The 25,442-nt window shown below is 41.9% G+C and overlaps 3 protein-coding genes and 1 long non-coding RNA gene across 7 annotated transcripts in view; 2 read left to right on the forward strand and 2 right to left on the reverse strand.

Moving 5' to 3' along the window:
- Nucleotides 1-445: 445 nt before the first annotated feature.
- Nucleotides 446-7,335, reverse strand: ubr7 (ubiquitin protein ligase E3 component n-recognin 7). 2 transcript variants are annotated; one of them, XM_031581546.2, is made up of 12 exons: nt 7,200-7,335; nt 5,580-5,709; nt 5,151-5,284; nt 4,842-4,902; nt 4,631-4,726; nt 4,280-4,333; nt 3,829-3,934; nt 3,494-3,612; nt 2,500-2,679; nt 2,126-2,303; nt 1,747-1,808; nt 446-1,404 (listed from the first exon to the last, which is right to left on the reverse strand). In XM_031581546.2, the coding sequence occupies exons 2-12, from the start codon at nt 5,706-5,708 to the stop codon at nt 1,312-1,314; spliced, it is 1,212 nt and encodes a 403-aa protein (XP_031437406.1). In that variant the 5' UTR covers nt 5,709; nt 7,200-7,335; the 3' UTR covers nt 446-1,311. The 2 variants fall into 2 exon arrangements, with proteins under 2 accessions (XP_031437406.1, XP_031437405.1); XM_031581545.2 differs by lacking the exon at nt 7,200-7,335 and adding an exon at nt 5,863-5,970.
- LOC116223735 lies at nt 6,506-8,169 on the forward strand. The gene is made up of 3 exons (XR_004165238.2): nt 6,506-6,593; nt 7,205-7,356; nt 7,648-8,169. It is a non-coding gene; the product is annotated as an uncharacterized LOC116223735 (long non-coding RNA).
- A 144-nt stretch (nt 8,170-8,313) lies between these two features.
- On the reverse strand, nt 8,314-13,768 carry tmem251 (transmembrane protein 251). Of its 3 annotated transcripts, none has more exons than XM_031581548.2 (2): nt 13,525-13,768; nt 8,314-10,768 (listed from the first exon to the last, which is right to left on the reverse strand). In XM_031581548.2, the coding sequence occupies exon 2, from the start codon at nt 10,751-10,753 to the stop codon at nt 10,310-10,312; it is 444 nt and encodes a 147-aa protein (XP_031437408.1). In that variant the 5' UTR covers nt 10,754-10,768; nt 13,525-13,768; the 3' UTR covers nt 8,314-10,309. The 3 variants fall into 3 exon arrangements, with proteins under 3 accessions (XP_031437408.1, XP_031437407.1, XP_012679333.2); XM_031581547.2 differs by lacking the exon at nt 13,525-13,768 and adding an exon at nt 11,662-11,805; XM_012823879.3 differs by lacking the exon at nt 13,525-13,768 and adding an exon at nt 11,631-11,800.
- Nucleotides 13,769-14,414: 646 nt separating this feature from the next.
- The window catches only part of itpk1a (inositol-tetrakisphosphate 1-kinase a), a 23,694-nt gene continuing 12,666 nt past the window's right edge, over nt 14,415-25,442 (forward strand). The window contains exons 1-4 of the mRNA XM_012823884.3: nt 14,415-14,904; nt 15,021-15,196; nt 18,548-18,572; nt 24,909-25,034. Coding sequence (XP_012679338.1) covers nt 15,102-15,196; nt 18,548-18,572; nt 24,909-25,034 — 246 coding nt within the window. The 5' untranslated portion in view covers nt 14,415-14,904; nt 15,021-15,101. The remainder of the gene's footprint in view (nt 14,905-15,020; nt 15,197-18,547; nt 18,573-24,908; nt 25,035-25,442) is intronic.

Consider the following 25,442-nt stretch of genomic DNA (forward strand, 5'->3'; position numbering starts at 1 on the left):
TGGGAGTTTGATTTGCATTTAGTTTCGATGAGGCCGACATGGTGCATGCGGATTTAAGTTAGGATGGCAAGGGTGGCACACAACAGTACCCAACTGGCTGATGACTGCCGCAACATGCGCCGTATACTGTACCCAGGATTCAAAAGCAGTGGGTGTGCTCTTCATGTACAAACCACACTTAACCCTGGCCTGTACTAAATATTTGTATTCAGTTTAAGTTCTAGGGCCAGTATTAGTAGTACATACTCAAGTACATGAGGACACCCTTCTGAGCAGGCTTGTGTTAAATGCTTTCATATCAAATCTTTTTTCTTGCCAGTGGCTTCCAGCTGTAGTCCTTGGGGTTTGTAAAGTGCCAATGTAAAGGAACAATGTGGTATAATTGTGCTGTTTTAGAGCAATTAATTTGAATTGTATCGAACATTTAAATCACTGAACCACAACCTCACATATTAATGTCTTTATTTTTCCAAAGGTATGCCATTATATAAAGGGACAGGAAAAAAAACGACACTGAAAATATGATCAACAATACAAAACAGACAAAAACAAACAAGTCATTAGCTTCCTCTCTGAGAACATCCACATCCATGATGGGGGTGGGGGGGTGTCTGTCACAAGGTTGGTGCTTGCCTCTACCAGGACTACCTTAACCCCGAAGGCGTCGGGCTCTGGACTACGCCCGGCCCTGAACTGGGGCCAGATCTCTAGGGAGACCAGGTTCAGATCCAGAGTCATCTGCCCAGAGGGTGACTCCTATGATTAATGACACCGACAAAAAGGATCAAGAAAGCAGCTTTCTAGAAAACTGAACCAAAGTCAAGAAAACAAACGACTCGGTGGGCCACACCTGTGATGTGTGGATACTATAGCATGGGGATGGATCAGCGCTACTTGCTCTTCATGTGTTGGTGTCTGGTGAACACGCTCATGGGTAATATGTGGGCTAACTAGCGCTCCCCCTCAAAGGCATACACACAGTACCCTCCTGTGGGGACGAGTTAGGTGGTGGTTTGGGGCAAAATAACGGGATAACAGAAATGTAACTATAGGCCTCGTTTCCTTCATCGAACAGAAACCATCGAATACCAAGCACTCTTCAGCCCACAGACAAGCTCACAAAGACTTCTTCCATCTTTAAGCTGACACTTCTTTTAATTCAAAACATTAGTTTGGTTTGTTGTTGTTGTTGTCTCCAAAGCAATAGAGGGTAGGGAGGGTGGTGGGGTTACACATGGACAGGTTGGTGAGGTGGGAGGTTCTGGAGGGAGTTGGTGCGATCTAGATTAGGGTTTGGGTCCTGGTCGGGGTTCAGCTGCAGTAATACTGGCCCGCATTGGCCCGCCGTCTCTTGCGGGTCTGCTGCTCCTCGAAGAACTGACGGACATCCTCTGGGGTCACGACCTGAACATGGGAGGGAGGGAGGGATGGCACGATGTTACAGTCAGACAGCTAGTTGGGCGGTAATATGTGAAATCAAGAAGGTACTAATCAAGAGTGCTTTTAGGAGTTTCCCTCTAATTACACGGCATAACATAACAACATGGCATTTTAAGAAACCTAGGAGTTTTAAGTACCATCACTCTGGCAATGTCAGTGGAGTACAACGTTCAAGTGCACTGGTAAAGACAGCAACATCTACTGCCGTAATCTGGACCCAAAGGCACTGATAAATCGGTCCCATACTTGGAGCGTAATTTCAGAACTGAAACCGGTGTGGAAGTGTGCCAGGACAAAAGAACCCACCTTTCCTTCTGCAGCGAACCTCTGCAGATAATCCCTCAGCTCCGTCTTTAGGTCGTTATACTCTGAAAGGAGAAACAAAACTCAAAATGTTCACTGAATGGCCATAGACACAAGTTTACCCTGACACAAGGTCACTGAATGTAAACCGCACCCAAGTAAAGCCATTTGAAATAGAATTCAATAGAATACAGTGGTTAATACTAGTTTTGGCCTAGAGTTATGTCCCTGTATATCTATCGGTCCTCCCAAGTCTCTATTCATCTTTACCGCTCTCCATCCCTATTTCCCCCCTCTCCTATCAGACACCATCACAGCTTACCTCCCCCTCACCCCTTACACTTTGCTGTCTCTCTCTTTCCTTCTCTCTCTCTCTACTCACCGTAGATTAACTCCAGCTGCTGGACGCGGTTGAGGGTGTTGAAGGCGGACATGAGCGGGTCCTGGCCGCCTGACGCATCCTCGCGCTCCTGCTCCGTGCTCTTGCCTTTGGTCTCGTACGCCAGCACCGTGTCAGACTCGTCCAGCAGGAAAGCCACGTCTGCCTTCTCGAACATCCTCTGTGGGGGGGGGGGGAGGAAGGAAGACATGAAGACCCTTAATCATGTTATACAAAGATGAGGTGAAAACCAGGGCATCAGAGATCACTACGTTGGACTTCATCAACATCAGGTTGAATGTCAAAAATGGATTTTAAGGTATAAGTAATTATAGAATCTACTCCAGATTGGGGAGGGGGAGGGGGGGTTAAGGTACCTTGCAGCTGGGGCAGGAGCAGAGGTGGGAACGCCAGCCAGAGGACCAGAAGACCGCCCCCTCCTGCTCACGGGTCCGCCCCTCAGCTTGCAGCTCCTTCAGGCCACACCCTGTGTCTCTGGACGCCCCGCCCTCCTCAGAGTGCTTCCTCTTGCAGCCGGCCGTCCCGTTCACCTTTGCCTACGGAGACAGGGGTGTATTTCTCTTTTTGTAATTCACGTTCATCTGAATTCACAAACATTGAAAAGTCCCAGAAAGCACTCGTGATATGGTACATCAATTGCTATTGATTGTTGCTACCTCTCTTTCATCTCAAATGAAAATCATCTCAGAGGTGATTTCAAGTCTTGGCCTGTATTTTGATACCACCCTAGCACTTAAAACCAGATGAACTAAGCAGCATTTACATCATGATGTTGAAACTAAACACAACAGTAAACTGACAATGAGACTCATCAATGAGAATCTGCTTACACATTGTTGTGACGGAAGATTTCCAATTCAGGCAAAGCATGAGAAGATAACCCCATGGGTTTTCAGACCGTTAGAAGCCACCAACACTAGCAGCAATTAAGTTGTATCGCGTTCATGAAATAAAGGCGGAAAATGCCCGCTAATTTTTTTTTTCTTTCTCTCGCTCACTAGAAAAGCGAAGTCATTCTCATGGAGGACAGTAATCTAAACCAAAAGCCTCTCCATCTTGTGCTGAAATGATTTCTAGCACCCCCTTGTGGAATGGAGCAAAGACACATCATGTCAATACAAGGCCTTCTGAAGAGCGGAGTTTACATCTGAACCGGAAACTATTTGGGCCAGCTACATTCACACTGAGCACTGCCAACTAAACTGGTTCTTTGTTCTGTTCTACAAAACAAATGGCAACCTGCCATGTAGCATTTATGAAGTCAAAGAACGAAACACTTTCAACGGACACGCACACGCACACATTGTGGGCACTTGAATGGCCCAAACAAACAGTCTGATTGTGGAGTACCTGCTCTCCCTTAGTGCTCCCGGAGGCCGTCTCTCCTCTGCTCTTTTCCTCTGTGTCCTCCGCCTCCTTCTTCACCTCCCCCTCCGATATGCATGGGCCTTCTTTGGTCACGAAGGGAACTAGGGACACAGTCATGATACAGTCATGATACAGTACTAGTGGCAATAGTTGGAGTAGTAGAAGTGGTCTTGAAGGTACAAGCCACCAGTCCATCAATGATTGAGTCCATCAGATATACACCTCTAAAACCAATACAATGATACAAAATCAAAATGATAAAAATAAACAGAGATTTTTCTTTTCCCCCACATGAATGCCCCGCTGGGCAGACATACTTGCGGTGTTTGCAGCATAGGTCCACAAGAAGGGGGCTTTGCTCATGCAGGACTCACACACCATCTCCTGCAGTTCCACACTCTCTGGCACACCACAACCCAGGTGCTGGAAACACAGTTCAGACAGCAAATATTATATACAATATTGACTTTGCTACCCAATATAAATATCCTCCATACAAAGTATAAACATTCCCTGTGGTCGGCTAACGATACCTGCTAGCAGTAAGGTTAACCACAGGTTTAGTTAAAACACATAACCATCATGATCTCTATAAAATTAAGAACATTTCATAGGACTCCTGGTGCGTGATATTATTCATTTATGAAGTCACTCACATACTGCTAAACCAAGAGCTACGTTTCAAGTTGCCTTGAGACATTTACTTCCCAGCAGCCATGAAGGCCTATCGATCTCTGCCTTAACTGAGACCAGTGAAAGTAACCTTACCCGGCCATGAAGCCAGTCCTCGCAGACCACACACTGGATCATCTCATCTGAAACCTAGAAGTGGCACATGCCTAAGGTCAGTCTATGATTTCACCATTGAACTTAAACAAAAAGGCAAGAATATTCATTTAGGAGGTGGGGACCACACATCAACATCACAATTGAAAGTGTATCATTTCCATTAACTACAAATGCTTAGCCGTTAAACACTAAATTCCACTTTCTACAGCTTTTTTACATCAGTCAATAAATTCCACCCGTAAATCCCAATAATTCAATGCAGCTAGTTTAAAATGTGCGCCCCTATGAGAATGTACAGCATGGTTATACACCAGGGTGCCCATATCATACCTGGTCCTCGGCATCGGGGTATGGGCGGTTGCAAGTGCAGTAGAGGCCAAAGAAGTTGTGGGTGTACTGATTATCAGCGTTCAGCTGATCCTTTTCCTACCGTGACAAATCAGAGACGGTCAGATCCAACATACCACTATAACAACCGTCAGATTTATTTCTTACACAAACACCCAAGCAGACAAAAAAAAACCAGAAGAATGATACCTACTGGGAACAATTTACACTCCTTATCTCCAAACTTCGAATTTCCACAGTCACAACGAAAATTCCTGTAAATAAGAAGGGTACATTCACTACATGTCTGGCCGAAATACACAACCAAAACTCCCTCTCACATTATTTCATCAGACATGTTGAGTTTAGAACGAATATGAACCAACATGAAACTGAATTTAAAGTCCATGCGACTTAACTGTAACATGACTGAACCTATATTACGTATCGCAACATAACGTCTAAAAACATGAAGTCTAATAAGGACTGTTTCCCTAAATGTGTGAAGTGTGACCACTCTCACCTCTTCGTGTACAGCTCATACAGTTCATGACCTTCGTGACACTTGTAAGAGCAGGCCAGGCATATGCCAGCGGGCTCGCCTCCCTTTGGTGTGCACGAGCTGCATGCATACAAAGCCTGTCGCTTCACGTACCCCTAAGACAAAAAGAAAAACATCACATTCATGTAAGCTGTCCTACACCGACTTGTCGGCCCTGTTGGGAGCAGAGCATGTAACGCTGCCTCATGAAACAATGGGTAATTACATCGAACAGTTTACCCTCCGTTAAAATCTCGGAAAATGTACAAATGGTTTAAGAGGCCATGCAAGAGATATGGAAAAACAACAAAGCAATAACAGCGTGATCGCGTCGGTTGCCATCCGTGATTAAAACTAGCTGTACCGTTACTCGAGTGAAATGCGGAGTTTACTTTCACACAGGCTACTCACCTCTGGGTATGAACATTTCTCCGGGTCACTGCCAGCGAGCACAGCAGAAGCTTCGTTTTCCAACTCCTCGTCCTCCTCCAGTACATCAACCAGAGAAACGGTAGCTTCATCCCCCTCATTTGCCGCCATCCTTAAAGAAGTGAGAATAGAAAAAATGAATTCAGCTTCCTGTTCCAGGGCAGAACCACCGGCCAGAACCACTCAACGGGGGCGCTCAGTGCACGAAAACGGACAATTCTTATAACTGCGTGAGAAAAATTAAACTGAATATTGTGTATTTTACAGGAAATTCATTGCATCCATTCAGGTAGCTAACTAGCAAGCTAATCGCATTCCACTGTCCCTTCTGATGACCTGGATCATTCGTTCCCCAGTAGATAACAACATCCGTTGAATTTCCGGATTATGTAAATGTTTACCTTGTTGGCGGGAAATTCTGAAAGTTTGGTAAAGAGGTTTCTCATACTTTTTATTATTATTTTTTTGTTTTCGTTATTTTGGATGAAACTATTATCGGTCATCTGACGACTAACAGTGATCATGTATAATGCAATGCATGGTTTGATACATACAACATGCCAGACAAGAACACAAATATATATATATATATCAGGTCGCCTTGTGAGAGAATAAACTGGTTATCCGACAAATAAGGGCTTTTCGGGAACGGACATAAGACTCGCAAGACCATTTTAATTTTCAAGTGTCTTCAGAATGGTGTACACATCGCTCAGATTATGTTATTTGTTCATGTTCTCTGCTGTCTGAGCCAATTTACTAAAACAAATGTCATAGTTGAAAGGTTAAAGTTCATAGGCATCATGGCAACTTGTGAATTAAGGGGGGCGTTGAAATACAGAGATGGGCAAACCAAAGCATTTACTGTAAAAACTGAAAAAAACCTCACATCAATGATAATTGGGATTAAGAAACTGAACGCTGACATCTCAGGTGTTCTAACAGATCTTGTTTTAAAAGAAAGAGGAAACAATAAAGGAGATATTCAAGTGGACGGTAAGACAGGCACATATTACTTGCAGCTAGTTCTAACGTTAGCTGACGGGTAACGCTAGCTCGCTAATTGAATGCGTTGAGCAAGCACAGTCTCTACTGCTGTCAAAATATAGCAAACATATTATCAAGCTAGATAGCAGAAATGTCCGGTCAGCAAACTCCAAGATTAAGCTGAACTAACTGGGCCATGCTTGGTTTGTAAGATCTTCAGGTGTAACATGCTGCTTTAGCTCAACTAGCTAACTGCTGACTACTCCATCCAGTTGGAAAGCATAATGTTAGCTTGTTGTGCTATTACAAAATGATAGCCAGTGACGTTAGCTCGCCATCTAGCTAACTATCAGAATAAGTAACGTTAATGGAGATTAGGCTGGTTAACCGAGCAATTCAATTTTACTTTGGTAACCAATAAAACGAATTACCTAATCACAGTCATGTGGGGAAAATGGTTATTTGACCCATAGAGTACCGAGTCTAACAACATATCCTAGCTTATTAGCCAAGTGATACTTTTAAAGCTTAGCATAGCTTTGATAGGTAGCTATAGTCAACTAACTAACGTTGATCCACCTGGACGGAATTTCACATAAGTTTTTCTAATTTTACCTTAGCGCTTGCAGCTAGTGATGGATCGAGCAGTCCGTAGGGTTCGCGACGGAGGTGTGTCGTGGAAGCAAATGCTTCAGTGAAACGGGGACGGTTCTGGTTATTGCTACTAGTTTGTCATCGACTTCGCTTTGAATTCCAAATTCGTAGAACGAAGGTCAGTTAGGATACAGACGTTACCCTGGTGCTGTTGCCTTTTAAACCAATCTCAGATAACCAGACACTTTGCGTAAACACATACACTAGTATTATGACGTTTTTGGTGCAAGTGTATCTCTTTTATTATGTCATCGTTCATGTAAAATGAAGCCCATGAATTGTGATCAGCCAACTCTGTTAAAATGAAGTCTTATGAATACATTTTGTGTCTGATTAGTAGTTTTAATAACAATTCCTTATTCTTAACTTTATTACAAACATACATTTTCATTGTGGCGTTTCACAACAGACGAAGATGAGGACGATAGTGATGAAGAGATGGATGAAGAAACACAGAATAAATCTAAGATCTTACCATCCAACCCAGAGCCTCCAACCAAACGCATGAAGACTTTAAGGCCCTGAACATCCATGTCTTTGCTCTGACCCAAACCCTTACATGGGAACTCCAAAGGTCCTCATTATCCATGGGGAATTACAAGGCAACCTCTGCCTTTGGGACTTTAAGTCAATCTGAATACTTCAGTATTGAAGGCTTAAACAGTAGTACACGAATGTGCAATTATGCCTTTGTCTGCTCATCCCTTTTGCCCATTCATGATGTTTTGTCTTGGTGCAATATGAACTTTTCATTAAGAGTTTGTTAGATGTGGCAGTACTGACGTTTTGCCATCAGTTTTCAGAGTCAACTTTCCTTGAACAGATCGAAGGTAATTTCAACATGTGATGATAAATATCATTGTATATGTTAAAACGAACATGTTTGACCACTTTCTCTATGACACTGAGAAATAAATTCTTATAAATGTTATTTTTCAAACCCAGACTTTACTTTTAATCACAGTGCATTTAGATTAGAAAGGCAGTTGAAATGTCCCAACATAAATACACACATATTATTAAAAATATACACACAGAAGCCCTTAGAGACAATGCCAGTCTTAGTTTTTTTTTAACTTTGTTTTTAAATCATTTTGTGACCAATGAGATCCTCAGAAAGACAAGACAACATTGTCATCCTACTGGTGACAGGTAGTGTCTTTTTGGGCAAGCTTTAGATATTTCCTATGTTCCGAAATTGAGAGAGGGTCTTTGGCATCAACAAAAGTAGACCTGTGCTACTGCATTCTGTGGTCACATCTGACATGGCATAACTATTAACCCATCTCCCAAAGTTGCACAGAGAAACAGGTACATTGTCAGCTGATGATGCCCATGAAGCTTCCAGCAGCACACCTAAACAGCCATTTTGAGCAACAGAAAGGAAATGTCACAGAAGGCCTTTTTTTTCTTTTTTTTATAAAAACACTCATTCTGTTGATCTTAACATTGTTCAGTTTTGTTTTTGACCACAATGTTTTCTTGTGGGCAAAGGCTCACAGCGATCTGAACAGATAAACTGGCTCAAGATGGCAACGATTTTGAAAACCCAGTGTTAAAAAAAACTACAGACAATACACTCCAAGTGGCTTTCGGTTTTTGTAATAATCCATGCGTGTTTCAATCAAATGTAAGTGGTCATCAACTAGACAAAATTCCAAATGACAGATGTTGCTGCGTAAGTGAAAGGGTGTTAAAATCAGAATTTTGTTCTCTGTTCCCCAATGAAAGTGTTACAATTCTGACTTCAAAAGTGGCCACTGGCTTCACTGCTAGACACTTAATATTTCCAACAAATTCCTCATTTGCTCCATAGAACCCTGCCTTTGGCTTTCATTTCATAGGAGATCCATGTATAAAACAGAAAAAAACAAGAGTCCCTTTTCACATAGGATTGGTTAACATGAGTATTCTTTCCCGCTGGGTGTACTTTCCATTCACATCTCAAGGAAAAGATTCTAAAATTACGCATTGAAATCATTCAATCAACCAGAAGCTTCTCAAAAACATCCAGTTGAGAAAACGACAGATTTTAAGACGTACTGGAAAAGGTATAGGTTTTTTTTATACATCACACATTTTGATGCATCACTGATACCTGTGGACTGAGAGTCCTAAATTAGACACTAAAATAATTCAAATAAAATAGAAAACCTCTTAAATATCTTTTTAAAATGGCACAGATGGCATATAATTTAATGTGCGAAAAACAGCCAGTAAAATGAATTACTGAAAGTAACTGATACTGACTGGAATGAAACTGTTGACACCAGTTTCGCTGGTATGAAAACTGATCATTACCACTGTGTTCACTATTTCACTGCAGGACCACCCCTGAAGAATAACACATAATACTGAACATCTCAAAAGGAACTGAACGCTTTTAACTCCCAATCTGGCTTTCACCACTAAAGATATATGCTTGTACTGTAGACCAAGCCGCCTGAAAAATAAAATCTGATGAAAACATTCAAATGGGTGGAACAATTCTATCAGTGTCACACAAAGAACTTAATCTTGAAAAATGCACTAGCAAAACACCCTTACTTTACTTAAAAGTTGTTTTGTTGCAATCAATCATATAAATATGTCATTCTGTACCTTAAATCAGATGTACCAGATCAAACTGTATGCCAGACTTTTCATAAAGACATATTTCATTTAAAAAAAAAAAAAAGACTTCTGGAAAAAACTGGAAGAGGTCCATGTTCTAAAGTGAAAAACAGCCATAGTTTTGTTCTACTGACACCAGACAAAGAATAACAAACGATCCAGTTTGGTGCAGTCTTTTGTCGGAATTTGAATCAGAAACATACAAAAATGTGAAACCTCTTGACAGTGTTTAGAGATCCTGACACCAACATAAAAAAACAACAACCCCACCACACAAATCGTTTCCCCAAAACACTAAACCAGTACACAAGGAGTGTTAAACTGAACCCCTACAAAATGTGCTTCATTGCAAAGGAGCTTGCTGAGATGCACTGGCTACACATCTACCTGTCCAATTTCACGACCAACAAGTGTTTCAGTGTCATGATTTGCCCCCCATTGTGTCATCACTGATCCTCTCAGGTGTCAATCAGCTGCAGCCTGCTGATCTGATTGGACGCCTTGGTGAAAGTCTGGTGACGATTGCACAGCACAGCAATGCAGATGGGCAAAATGCAATAGCCCATGGTCTTGGGGTCGGCTCGGGTGCAGGAATACAGGAAAAGGAACACCTGGAGGTAGGGTAAGAGGAAGAGGCCAGCCCACACCCAGAACGGCAGAAGCAGCAGACGGGTCTTCAAACTCTGGAGCCATGGGACTGAGGAAAAGGGGGGCCCTGGAGAAGCAACCCTGGCAGAGTCCTCTGGCTGAGGGGTTTGAACCACTTGTGTCTTCTCTACTAGAGCCAGGGTGAAGCGATTGTAAGTCTGGTTGATCTCAAACACATAATACACAGCAGCCACGCTGGTCAGCAGGTAGAGTCCCACTCCGATCCAGCCCATCCGCTGACGGAAATTCATCATTCTCCATACTCCTCTCTATAAAACAGAATATTCAAAGAGATTATGAGGTGCAGGTAACTATAAATCCAAATTAGTTTTCCTTTAAGATAACCATTCTGGACGGACAAATGCATTAACATTGATATCAAATGAACTTCAATATAATTCTGACTATGTATTAAGCTGATTTTCCACTGGACCCCTAAAACCTAGCAATTTTGTATTCTTTCGACTGTGTTGGACTTTAGACTCACGCAATTATCGAAGAAGCCGCCTGGGGTGCCTTGGCTTCTAATATACCATATAACTTTTGCAACAAAAATCAGGTAACTGATCTATTAATAAGACTAACTATTATCACAAAGCCAAACTAGCAAACTACATACCTAATCTCCCATGTTAGTCAATATCCTCTGTTGGCAGACTACAGAGCATTAGTTAAATAAGTATCTCGAGAACAAAGCCAAACTAGCTAACTACATACCTATATAATCTTCCATGTAAGTCAATATCCTCTGTCGGCAGACTACCGAGCGTTAATTAAATAAGTCCATCACAGGATCTGTCAACTAAGGAAACCACTGGCGTGTCAAGAATATTGTTACACTACGTGACGTTAGCTGTTGATAGCGGATGTTTGTATGCCTGTAGTTAGATGCGGTCGCTTTACAATACCTGCTGGCCTCAGCTAATATTAGCATGCTAAATCTACACAGCTGTGACAACAGAAAAAAAACACATGATCTAATGTTAGCTGTTGTTGTTAGGATAGTGTGTCAACAACGTTAGCTGATTAGTGGTAGACAGCTAGCTATCTAGCTAATGTTAACATTGACTCATGATACACTGGCCCAAGTTTGTAGCACAGGCGGGTTTTAATCGATCAGCAAGGACCCACCTTTCACATGTGGAGCAAAAGAAGTCCTTACGTTTCTTATTTGCACAGCAAATTAATTCCTTTCCTTCCCATACTTTCAATTCCAGATCACGGAAAATAATTATCCTGTAGTTCACACACCGCTCTGCGGCTGTCATATGACCAGCTAAACTTCCTAAAACGCGATATCCGGGACGTAATTACCATCATCACCAGACTGTCCATTTCACTGCCCCCTAGCGGTAGAATTCATAAATCCATGTCATATTGTTCATGCAAAATTATTTCCAGCTCTTTGAGTCGTTGCATCAACATGAAACATTGTACCTTTGGATGCAAGATATGTCATTGTATCTTTGCATGTACTGCATGCGTAGTCTAGTCTAGCCTGTCATAGATGGTCTTACACAAGGGTCTAGGTTATACAAAGTCGTTTAAAACATAGGCTAATGATTGGTTTGAAGCCTTCAAACGGCACGAAATGCTCTCAGATCAACAATATACAAAATGATACGATGCAGTTTTGGCAAAGAGTGTTATAAAGGCTTGGACAACAAGGCCTAAATGTTATGAAAGTAGATCACAGTGAAAACTGAATTAGTGTTATAAGACAACAGACTCACTGAAACATTAATACTTTAATATGAGGTCGACAGTCTAAACGCAACCTATAGATCTACAGTATTCAGATTCAAATTCAAATAAAATTTCAGAGAGTAATTCCTGGAGGGGGACAAGACAAATTGCTGTCTGGCCCTATGCCCTCTCTTTCTCTATGCTGTCTTCGTACTGCGTGTGCTACCTTGCAGGACTAGACAACTAGCTAACACTTGTCTTTGCAGAATAAAGATGATGAATTTCAAGTGAATCCACAAGTCTTGTTTTTCTTGAGTTTACTGAAGTTATCAGAATGCAATTATTCATACAGGACGTTTTGATTTTGTAAAACTGCCAGGAACAGACAGAAATAAAGAGATACATAAATTTCAGGTCAAATAATGTGGCATAAAGTTAGCAGATACCATGAGAGCTAGCATAACTTGGCTGCTAAATACCGAATTCTCGTTTACAAACAGAAATTCTCTAAACGGCATAAAATGTACCAACACAAAATATCTACTCACAGACAAATAATGTCCAAAGTTCACATGGTCAGCGTGGGTTTTGCTCGAACTTTACTGGAGCGACTTTCAACATGTAACCTAACTTCACCGGTGCAGAGGTGGAGGTATTGTTGCAGAATATAGATGTGTCCATTCTATTCCACCATGGCTATATCCACGCGATTGAGTTTAGTGCTTATTCATTTATTCAATGCCATTTGCAGTGTTCGTGTAGTGCTTTTATTATATGCTTTTTTATATTTGTTAAGACATCACGATGCCTCGTAGAATCATGGCTATACATGTGAAACATAATTGTTTATGATACAAATATTCTCGTATTATAATTATTTAAATCCGAGGATGTGTGTAGAATTGATGTGAACGCAATCACCAATGATTTCTCACAAATTCAGCCCTTAAGAACATGGGCGCACTCCAATCTGCTATTTAGCATTCTTAAATTCTGTTCAAAGTTAAGAACAAATCCCAGATGAGAAAACTTTGAAAGCCAGAATTGTCCCGGGAACTTCTTAACATGTTCTTAACTGCGTTCGAGAATGAGGTCCCATGTGTGTCAACCTCTTTACATATCGTGTAGCATAGCGGCAGTGACGGGGGAGAGAGGAGGCAAAATAGTGTGTGTGTGCCTTGTCCAAAATCAGCCTCTTTTTAATCAGCACGCTGGTTAAGCTACTAGCTAATGATTGTTAACAAGCTCAAGTTTGAGTTTTTGGACAAAGCAGGAGAAATGTCCCTTTTCATGTTACAAGCCTGCTGAACAAGTTGTGTGATAAATGATTGGCTTTTACCTGTAGAGGTTTTACTGGTTCGGTTGGTTTCCTCACAATCTGACCGTGTACTGGGCTGGGCCTTCCTAACTTGCACTTCGACTAGTAGGCTAGCCTACTTAATTTGCACTGACAGCAGTTACATTCCTGCACTTCTTTTTTCTATTTCTTATGCAAAATAGTATTTATCGTTACACTAGGTTTCTATTGCTCGTAGCTTGACTGTTCTCTCCCTTGTACGTCGCTTTGGACAAACGCGTCCGCTAAATGACTAAATGTAAATGTAACCAGGGAGCTGCCGGTAGCCCCGCCCGTTGGAAATAGCATGTGAACCAAGCCACTTTAAGGAATAGGGGGGATCATGATTTTTCAACACTTAAAAAACACATTGTTTTACGTTTATAATTAGCACCGCTTGTCTCTTGTCTGGCTTTTATTTAATATGACTATATTATTCAAAATTATGTATTTGTGTTTACAATGATTGTTGGGGGGGTAACTTTATGGTAGGGGGGGATACGTCCCCCCTGCCCCCCCCCCCCCCCCCCCCGGATCTCCGCCTATGATAGTATTGCGTTTTATTATGAACCAAAACAGAAAAGAACATCCGAATCTACATAGAGCGGGTAAAACTGCCAAATCCATCAACAAACAGTTTAATATCCTCCTATGTCGTTTAAACGGAATGACAGCTTGTAGGCCTATATTCAGTCAATGACCAACGACAAGCATCAATATCATAAAGCGGTATTTGTGGTGCAATATTTCATTAAGTTAACATACATTTGCATCACAACTCCCTGTACAATCCTTTAAGTAACTTTCTTGTCACTGCATTCGATACACGCCGTCATTTGCTAAAGCCACCCCCACGAGGGTGTGTCCTGGTGTGCATTCAACACTGCTACACTGTCGTGTCCAACCAAAGGCACATTATCGTACAGGGGAATAAACCTGTGGACACAACATGGTGTGGCACAGTAATTGGTCACTTTTTTCTACAGCCTGGGCATAAATTGGGGAGTGACTGATCCTTCGGTTAGTTTAATAACGCCTTGTCTCTGTAATGGAAAGTCAGTCACAGATCGCAAGGCACTGCTTTTGGATCACACCGTCGGCCAATGAAGAGTTACTCTATTTCGGTTTCTGAGTTGACTTTGAGCATTTCGGAGGGAAAAGTGTTTTGTCTCTTAACAAAATAGAAAACACGTCCCTTTAGCACTAGTCTCGTTGCTGAAGACGTGTCTTCTCTGCTCAGCGACTGACAACCTGACTTACCAGAAATTCTGGAGACACGGATGGCTTGTCTTAATTCCTGCATAGACTCGCGGTCAACAATGAAGTAGGTCGATTGTGGGAGTTCCGGTGACATTCTGACAACATTATTTCAAAGAAAGTCAGGTATGGATAAATTACTACTCTGTAATTATTGACCATTGTGAACAAACAGTAGGCTATAAGACCTAATGTTATAATTAAGTTGTAAGTCTAAGGACTTATTGCATTATGTTCTTTAGGTTTAGCGAACCTATGTCATAGGTTCCAACTTCCAAAACCGACTTGAGGACGAATATCATTGATATTAAGACTGTCCGGAGATGCAGACGTTTCTGAAGGGTAAACGTGTGGGCTACTGGCTCAGCGAGAAGAAGATCAAGAAGTTGAACTTCCTGACATTCGTGGACATGTGCAGGTACGGTCCCAAATACATGAACTCTTGCTTATGGAGATGTGGTGAGGTCATGAAAATCTGTTAGGACTTTCTGGTCTGGACAGTGCGGTTTAAACATGAAGAGAGGTTTGTGAGCATGAATAGGAAGGCATCAAAAGTGGTGTGTAGCATGGATACGCCTTTACATTTGCTTGTCAGTCATTTGTCTTAATCAGGGGTTTATCACCACATTTTGACATTGTTTGTCATACTGTTTGAGGGATCTGAATGTGAGCACACATCACACTCTAGCGCTTTTAGAGTTTTTCCAGTTGTTGTTCATCCACATTCACGAGTGTCTCCATCCTGTAGTAGATCATGACTGGGGCACAGGATAAGCCTGTTTTGGTCGAGTGTAGTGCTCTCCTGATGTTGTCATCCCCAAAGAATCCGTCAGGTATGAACCATGGGCGGCTGGTGCCAGCTTCTTCAGCCCCAGACAGACTCAGGGGCTTGGCTATTATATAAACAACAAAGTGCAAATGGAGCGGGGGCTTTCAGTGGAAAGGGGGGGTTTGACAGGAATATGCTGTTTGGATATGAGGTATTCAGTGGTCTGTAGAGTCAAGGGTTTCACACCCTCAAGGCTGTTTCCAGTCACCAAGACAGGAGACAGAGACAGATACCTCAAAAATGTGTATGCCTGTGCAACTGCTGGCTCTTAGTAATGTTGGATAATCTATTGAGCTACAGGTGCTTATGGCACCAGAGGCATGTGTTCAGCTTCTAGGAACTACCTGCCTACATTGTCAGTTTAAACTGCGATTCCCAGGAAGTGTGTGTTTAGATAAACATAAGGACAACAGTTGCACAGATTGACTATAGTATCAAGAGCCTGCGTTCATGGTCAGTTGAAACCACCATTCCCAGGAAGTGTGTGTTGAGATAAACATATTCTGTCACTCTAAGGACAGCAGGAATAAACCTTAAGGCCCACGATGAATTTAGTGTGTCAAGGGACACTCTTGTAAGGAAGCTGTTGGGTTATGGGTGGGGGCTAGATAACCATTGTTTGGTCTAGGCGGCAAGGACAGGTTTTGCTGATGAGATCCCGGGTGAGCTGAAAGCAAGCTGACCTGCACGTCTCTGTTGTGTCTCTAGAGCACAAACAGCTCTGTGAGGAGCGGGCCTCTTATTAGAGCAACGGCACTTCCCCCCCTGGTGACTGTATCAACCACCTGGAGCTGATTGTATCAGGCTGCTTATCAGCCAAACCCAGATCCTCCCACACACTCGCTATGGGTTCCCGTTTTAGTGTGAAGTGTCATAGTGTTTTTTTTCTCAACATCATCAACTTTCTATCATCCAACATTATATACAGTTTTGTTGGGGAGGTTTAGGTTATTTACAAGATAGGAAAGTAGCTTTATAAATGTATCAGCCTTATCAAATGTATTAAACTGATGTGTAATGTCCTTATTTATTAAGGGCAATTTAGTCATTTGAATGGTAATCTAGGGTAATATAATGTGGGTTGATCCATCACCCACTGGATTGTAATTGGAGGATAGAGTAGGCTACGCAGGATTTTACACACGCTCCTTGTGATCCACAACTGTCACTGTGAGAAAGACGTGGGAATATTCAAATATATAGTGTGTGTGTGTGTGTGTGTGTGTGTGTGTGTGTGTGTGTGTGTGTGTGTGTGTGTGTGTGTGTGTGTGTGTGTGTGTGTGTGTGTGTGTGTGTGTGTGTGTGTGTGTGTGTGACTGTGTGTGTTTTTGTCTGGCGTTGGCCAAATTCTCTGTTTTCCATGACAGAGACAGACCTCTGTGACATGCTCACTACCTGGTGGTCCTGTTTGTGTGAGACAGCGCACTTCCCCAAAATGAATGGTCTAATCAAGACTGTTTGTATTCTCTACTTGGCCTGTCCCCATCCCAAGTATTTGCAGTAACACTGTGTGGTCATTAATTGCACGAGTGGTGGAGATTCCAGTGTCTCATTTTGTATGTAACATCAGCAAACACAAGTCAGTACCTTTACTAAAAACCTGTCTCTGCTGAGGTACACATCACTAGTTCCAGGCATTCCTCAACCTGCCTTTTAAGGCCTAGGCTCAGTCCAGTGAGGTGATTAATGATCTTTCACATGTCTGAACGTAAGAGACGTCCTCCTCTACCATGTCAAACCTCAGTAGAATCAGTCGCCCACCTCGGACCTGTTTTTGTTGCCTGAGATTAAGTATAGTGTGTACATCCATCTTATACAACATTAATATGTTTGCATGGTGTATGTGCATTGATCAAACCTATATGATCATATCCCCCTGAGCTTTGGCAGTAGCTTGTGTGATTTACACAGGGGAAAGGGAGGGACTTGCATCTTTATTGTGACACACTTAGTCTTTTCAGGGAATTACTACTGACCTTTGGTTCCTCCTATCAGAGGATGGCCAAGGCCTTCAAGGTGCGGACTTTATTTGTCATTCTTTCCATTTAGCTGTGACAGTTGGTGGGTGGGTCAGTGTGCGCCTTTGTGTGGGTGTGCATGAATGTTTGATATACCTGTGAGATTTCAGTAAATCAGTACTCTTGAAGGTCAGAACTGCCATTAAGTCTTGGGTGTGGGTGTGGGTGTGGGTGTGGGTGTGTGTAAGTGAAGTGAAGTGAACATTTCAACTGCATCTGAGGTTACCATTGCCCCACTGACAAACACCACAGCTCTTCTCAGTCTGTCACCGAGGTATGGAGGAATGTTAGCAGAAGACTATGTAAAAGTGTGTCTGAACTTGCACTTCTTCTCAGGATGAGCAGGATTACCACTGCAACCGCACTGCGTCAGTAGGGTTTAACACACCTGTCTCAACATCCACAACAGTGACCACTGCTGTCGTGACCTGCCAATGAGTTTAGCTGCTGTGTGCGCAGCCAAGCATTAGAGGGCTGTTTATCGCTGTTATGTCTGTAAACACAAATCATAACTACCCATGCTTAGATATGAACTGGATGTGGTAATGCAGTCTATGGTTAGCATGTTAATGTGTGCAATGTATGTGTTGTTGGTGTGTGTGTGTGCGTGTGTGTGTGTGTGTGTGTGTGTGTGTGTGTATGGTATATTTCTCCATTTATAGATATATAAATGTAAATAAATCCTCTGACCTGTTCAGCAACCCAGTGTTAGCATTTCTCTGAAGTAAAGCTCTAGCTTTCCGCCTATCAAAAGTAATCAGGGAACACCACTTGCGATAGCAGTGGTTTAAATAGATATGTTAACACCTCTTATTCACAACCTCATCCTGTTGAGTTTTTGATGAAGGCATGAATTCAAGGCCGTTTGAAAAGATAATGTGATCAGCATTTTAATTATACTCCCTCTGTTTTTTTCCTGTAGGAAGAGGGGCATTGAAATAATCCAGGTAAATTACACTTTTGACTTCATTTTCAAGATTTTGTTTTAATCCTGACGGTGGATTTGGTCTAATCTTGCTTGCTTGCTTGCTGGTCTAAACCTGTTCCAACACTGGATGGAGTAACGCACTTCCTGTAATAACTTCCTGTAATAACTGTGACATAACTGCTATAATAATACATGTTGTTGGATTACATGGAAATGAGACTATTTGGTAAATGCACTATATTTGTGTGTGACATTGACCGACATATTTTTTTTTTTTCCTGTTTTTGTTTGTTAGTTTGTTGTTGGGTTTTGTTCGTGTGATCAGCCCATTTTGAACATTGAAAAACACTATCAGAATGAGATGGAGGGTACTTTCAAGTTTCATTTCGATAAATTGCAAAGTCTATGACCACAAACATGAGAACTGAAAGTGTTTCAGATTTGCTTGTGGGGCCTCACAGACGATAATACGTCTGCGATAAAACTGCGTGGTCACAAAAAGGTCATATGATATTAAAAATAGAAGTCCATTTTCTCCATGGGAATACAATGGATAAGAGCAAATCTATCTCAGTTAAGCATTCTGCTGGGCAGGAATGTGAGAAACATCCATTATGAGCGGAGAGGGTACAGGGCATGCAACCAGTAGGCTTACAAGGGTACACACTGTCCTCCCTGGTGATCCCCCAAATCAGAATGTTTCAACCGTCTTCGCATTGCAAGTCTCCGCATTGTAAAACCACCACTGGCCTATAGTTACTGCATTTCGTTAATATCGATCCACTGTATGTTTAAAGCAACAGTAAGGAGATTTAGTCTAAAACTAGAAAGCTAACTTGCTAAAAGTCAACAGACTTACCTTTCAAATACCAACAATAGCACAGTTGGCACAGATAAAAGCTAGCTAGCTTGATAACTGATTCTGGTCATATATTTGGCAATGTTGAGCTGTAAAGGCAGGGTTTCAGAGCCTTATCACAAAACAACACAGTGAATGGGCGGCCAGTTGAAATGACAGGTGTCTTTATCACATGACCTTATCCCATGACCTTATGCCATCAAAATGAATGTTACCTATAAATCATACCTCAACAAACTGTAAAAACTTGCATAAGGTCCTTTTAATTAATTCCATACTTGTTTTATATATTTTGTTCATGTTTTTGTATCGCAAGTAATAAGCAATGAAGATGCAAAGTATGTTACTTAATATATATAAGTCACATTCCAAGTTTTGAAGGTAATCAACACTAACCCTACTTTTTCACATAAGCATAGTCTATAGTAGCCTCTCTGTTAGCGTTATGTTAAGGCTTTACCTCATTCAGTCGGTCTTTATCACATAAGCATAGTCTATAGTAGCATAGTCTCTCTGTTAGCGTTATGTTAAGGCTTTACCTCATTCAGTCGGTCTTTATCACATAAGCATAGTCTATAGTAGCATAGTCTCTCTGTTAGCGTTATGTTATGGCTTTACCTCATTCAGTCAGTCTTTATCACATAAGCATAGTGTATAGTAGCCTCTCTGTTAGCGTTATGTTATGGCTTTACCTCATTCAGTCAGTCTTTATCACATAAGCATAGTCTATAGTAGCATAGTCTCTCTGTTAGCGTTATGTTATGGCTTTACCTCATTCAGTCAGTCTTTATCACATAAGCATAGTCTATAGTAGCCTCTCTGTTAGCGTTATGTTATGGCTTTACCTCATTCAGTCAGTCTTTATCACATAAGCATAGTCTATAGTAGCATAGTCTCTCTGTTAGCGTTATGTTATGGCTTTACCTCATTCAGTCAGTCTTTATCACATAAGCATAGTCTATAGTAGCCTCTCTGTTAGCGTTATGTTATGGCTTTACCTCATTCAGTCAGTCTTTATCACATAAGCATAGTCTATAGTAGCATAGTCTCTCTGTTAGCGTTATGTTAAGGCTTTACCTCATTCAGTCAGTCTTTATCACATAAGCATAGTCTATAGTAGCATAGTCTCTCTGTTAGCGTTATGTTAAGGCTTTACCTCATTCAGTCAGTCTTTATCAGTCTGTGGGCTCCATTGGTGTTAACTGTGTGACCGATGGTGCTAGTTGCAAAACAGCGCAGACAAAACAGCGCAGCGCAGCGCAGTTTCAAAGCTATACTTGGCAGAGGAAGAGAACCTAAAATGATGGCCTCAAGAATAATGAACCATTCATCTGGCTGGATTAACAATATATCGCAGTGATGATGGGTGCCACTTTCATTCTAACATGAACTCTTTCATTCTAACATGAACTCTTTCATTCTAACATGAACTCTTTCATTCTAACAGGAACTCTTTCATTCTAACATGAACTCTTTCATTCTAACAAGAACTCTTTCATTCTAACATGAACTCTTTCATTCTAACATGAACTCTTTCATTCTAACAAGAACTCTTTCATTCTAACATGAACTCTTTCATTCTAACAAGAACCTTTTCATTCTAACATGAACTGAAAAGAGGGCTGAGAGAGTTTTGACCCCATTGCTGAAACATGATTTTGTGGGTGAATCATTAGACAAACGGCATGATGGTGTCTTGACACAAGAGCTTATGACTAGCAGTGTGACCCTCTGTCACATGTCTTAAGACAGATGATTAATGGTAGGAGTAATTAGAGCTGAAGTAAGAGCATGTCATGCTAACTGGGAACTCTAACTTTACCTGGAAGAGCGTTTTGTGCTGTCTTGTTTGCATTACATTACAGGGCTATAATGACATCAAACGTCTTGTTTATCCGTCATCCATATTTGCGTAATTTTATTTTAGGTGTGTTTATCTTTAAAACATGAGACGATGAGAGTCACATGTTTGCCTGATCCTGTTTACTGAAACTCCCAGCCGATTACCTAGAAGTGGACGTAGTTAAATATCTGAATTTAAAATATTTAATGACGAGTCTTAGGAAAAGCACCAGCACTCTCTCAGGCAGGATGGCCAGCGTGACGTCTGCCTTTTTCTTTCCTTGGAGATGTTGACAGATCCAAAGACCCTACTTCCTCATTGTAGCCAGCCAGTCAGAAAGGGATTTCTTTGGAAAAACACACCACGCTTTGTTTTTTTGGGTGACAGACGTGAAGGTCTCAAGTGTTTTGGGTTGAGAACGGCAGGGGAAGGGAAAGGGGAGGCCAAGGTCCCTCCCACTATCTGTCAGACAGCCCCACCTGATAAGGCCCTGACTCGGCACAAACCTAGTCTCCTCTTCCCGCCTGTCACAACATGGCACAGGTCACGGAAAACAAAATGGGGCCCAGAAGCCAAAGGATAAAATGGACTTTGACAAAGCTTTTGTATTCCTTGGCCCTCGGCCAGTGAGCTACACCCAATCTTTACTTTACTCTAAGCCATACGTTATCACAAGATCTAATAAATGTCTTGTAAATTATCAGTTCATTGATCAATCAGGGCAAGGACTTTACATTGTTCAGTGACTCAAGCTGGTCAGTAGGAAGGTCTCTTTTTGTTTCTTTAAATGAGTCACTAAAAGAAATCGTTCTTGTAAAGTTGACATAGTCAGACATGTCACCCTGGTAGATTGCAGTTATTGAACCACATGTAGTGACTCATCTTCAATACACCTAAAAAAAAATCACAACCATTGTTATCTCCTATCCAGTTATCGCACTAGCATAGACTTTAATTGATATCTCGGACACTCAACTACAAACCTCTCTTTAGTTTCTCTTATCACTGATTCATCTTGGATTACTTGATACACTCTGAGCAAGTTAGCCTTCATGCTTTTGGATCGTGTTTGTAAGCATTTTCAACTCTTGTTCTCATCAAGCCCATCAAGGTTATAAGTCTTGAAGAGTTCCGTTACCATATATATCCCTACCATACAGATAACAATCGCTACTATCACTGCCATAACCTTCTTTGACCAAACCTAAACAGATGGAATAAGGCCAACTGAAGGATTTAACCATCCTTGAAACATTACAGTTCAGTTGACCCTTACCAATGCCTCATGTCCTCTCATGTGTTTTTGTCAGTCGTGAATGATTTGAAGCTTCAGCACCACAGGATATTGATCACCAGATAGTGACTGTGCCTTCACGACCAATTCCCCATAATGCAATATTGATGTTGAGTACCTCGTTGCCATCAATATTACATGAGCCAAGTGAATAACTAATCCAAGTGTTTCTGGAGAGAATGTTTTTTCATACAGAATCTATTTGAGTAATCAAAATTACTGGATTTTTATTTTCAATTATAAACCAAATTCAATTCATACACATCTCTAATGATTGAGCTCTAAGAAAAGAAAAGGACATTTCATCCAGGAAGTTCATCAGATCTGGCTCTGGCTCAGAAGTCTAATATATTTGATTCAAGATTTGACATGCACAATTTTAGCAACAAGCTAAAATTGAAACACAACCTACTGATCTCTAGTCAGTCAGCGTCTTCCTTTTCTGTATGCAGTGTAAAGCTAGAACAGGCCCTGGACCTGATAACACTGGTAGGCGTATGCTGTCCCGCATTTTTAAGATGTCATTCTTTCAGCAAAGGGTACCCGGTTTACCCGGTTCCCATTCCAAACAATAGCCTTCCAAAGACTACAGGCCAGTAGGCTTGATCTCCCTAGTTATGAAGTCCTTTGAAAAGTTGATTTAAAAGGAACTTCTGGACAGGACGAAACATCTTCTCCACCCGTTACAGTTTGCATTTCAACCCAACAGGGGAGCCAGGATGCAACTATAACCTCACATGCCGGTGCAGAAGTGTGTTTAATGTTGTTGTTCAAGAAGGCAGAATCCATTGGGTCTGAACCCACCCAACCCCTGCACCTGGAGTTTAAGCCCCTGCTTTTGGGCTCCTGCTCCACATACCCACCAGCCAAAACCAACAGACACAAACACTCCTCCATACCCTCCGCCCTTTCACTGCTAACCTCCAGTAGAAACCAACAGACACAAACACTCCTCCATACCCTCCGCCCTTTCACTGCTAACCTCCAGTAGAAAAAAAGGACAATATCAGCCTCACTACCTAACATCACTTGGTAAACATGGCGTCTAATTCTAACAGCACCTAAACACAGAGCACGTATTTGTTATGGTATTATACTGTATTCAAGCGTGTGTTGATTTGTGTGCTTATGAGCTTGTGTTATTATTACTGCTGCACAACCAGTTGCCCCTTTGAGGACAAAAAAAAGTCCTACTTGAGTTTACTTGGCTAGTTCTTCCTGTTTCCCAAACTCGTTGAAGACCTGTTCAATAGAAAAGACCAAATATGACTGTTCTCACTTATGTCATCCACTAAGACTAAAACAGAGACTATTTCGAGCGGTCATGTAACCTTCTGACCTGTTTACTGGACTTAAGTGAGTGCACGTCTCTCTCAAGCTAATTGAACTCATTCGTCTGTGGTGTGTTTCCGTAATTCATCTTAGGAGCGTTTTGAGAAGGGTTGAGCACTTATTTCCAGACATTCCTCCTGCGTCTGATGAAAGCCTTTTAGGGAACAGCCCCCAAGGACCTATTCTCCTCCTACCACACACACACACACACACACACACACACACACACACACACACACACACACACACACACATCCTGGAGGGTCTGCAGTCTGTCATTTCTTCTCCTATATTTGGTACCGGCTTTGGAGCTGCCCCTCGCCTGTCATGGCAGATTACATAATTCCATGTTCCAGAGGCTGTGTCCTCTGCCCCCCCTGCCCTGCCGCTCTCCCAGATGTTTCATAGTCTCTGTCCATATGGCCCTGTCCTCTGCAGGGACCTTCATGGCCCCAGTCTATTGAAAGTAAAAGTCTCGACCCAGTAGGCTTGCCCCCAGAGGATCTTGTGCACTTTCTATAACTCCCCCTAAGGGTCTTAGTGAAGGTCGAGGTTCCCCACCAGACTGCAGAGACTGAGTAATGTCTACAGGAGAGTGTCATATGGGTCTCCGTCTCTCTCTCTCTCTCGCTCACTCTCTCTCTCTCTCTCTCTCTCTCTCTCTCTCTCTCTCTCTCTCTCTCTCTCACTCTCCCTGTGTGTGTGTGTGTGTGTGTGTGTGTGTGTGTGTGTGTGTGTGTTTTGTGTCAGTTCATGTGTAACTCGGCATGGCTTGTTTGCTTGAAAGAAAGTAGGTTATTCTACTATATCATGTTACCATTTGAGGGAAGCTTTGTAGTGGAAGCGCCCTTCAAAAAGAAAAGACAAAAGAAAAAAAGGTGGAACCAGAAAAACCTGATAAAGCCCTCTCCTGAGGCATTCTCATTCATGTCTCCAGGGTGTGCTAATGTAGTTAGGTGTGTGACCTGTGTGACCTTGTGACCTCTTTTTGGGACTGTAAAGCTCACCTTTGACCCCCTCCATTTAGCTGGATCTCAGTCGACCTCTGGAGGAGCAGGGTCCACTGGACGTGATCATCCACAAGCTGACCGATCACATCCTGGAGGCAGACCAGAAGGACACACAGGCCCAGCTACTGGTGCAGAGTGTTCAGGTGAGACCTCCGCGCAAAAGTCAATTGAAAATAGACACATTGGTTTATTGTTTGGTATGTGATTGTGATCAGCCGGATTTGGTTCTACGTGTTCAGTACGCCCTAAGTACGCCCCAGTAGTCGCAAGACCCAACTCTTCAGAGAGCACCTCACCTCCTAAACTGGCACCTTGAATAGTGCTTAACTTGCACTTCGGCAGTTACATTCCTGCACTTATTTTTCTTTCTATGTCGTTTTTCTATTTTCTTATGTAAAGTAGTATTTATTGTTACACCAGGTTTTTATTGCTCTTAGCTTGACTGTTCTCTCCCTTGTACGTCGCTTTGGACAAAAGCGTCTGCTAAATGACTAAATGTAAATGTAAATGTAAGTAGTTTGTGAATGAGTTATGAATGATGTGGAATGATC

This window comes from Clupea harengus, chromosome 15 (assembly GCF_900700415.2).
Source record: "Clupea harengus chromosome 15, Ch_v2.0.2, whole genome shotgun sequence".
In the NCBI taxonomy this organism is placed as follows: domain Eukaryota; kingdom Metazoa; phylum Chordata; class Actinopteri; order Clupeiformes; family Clupeidae; genus Clupea; species Clupea harengus.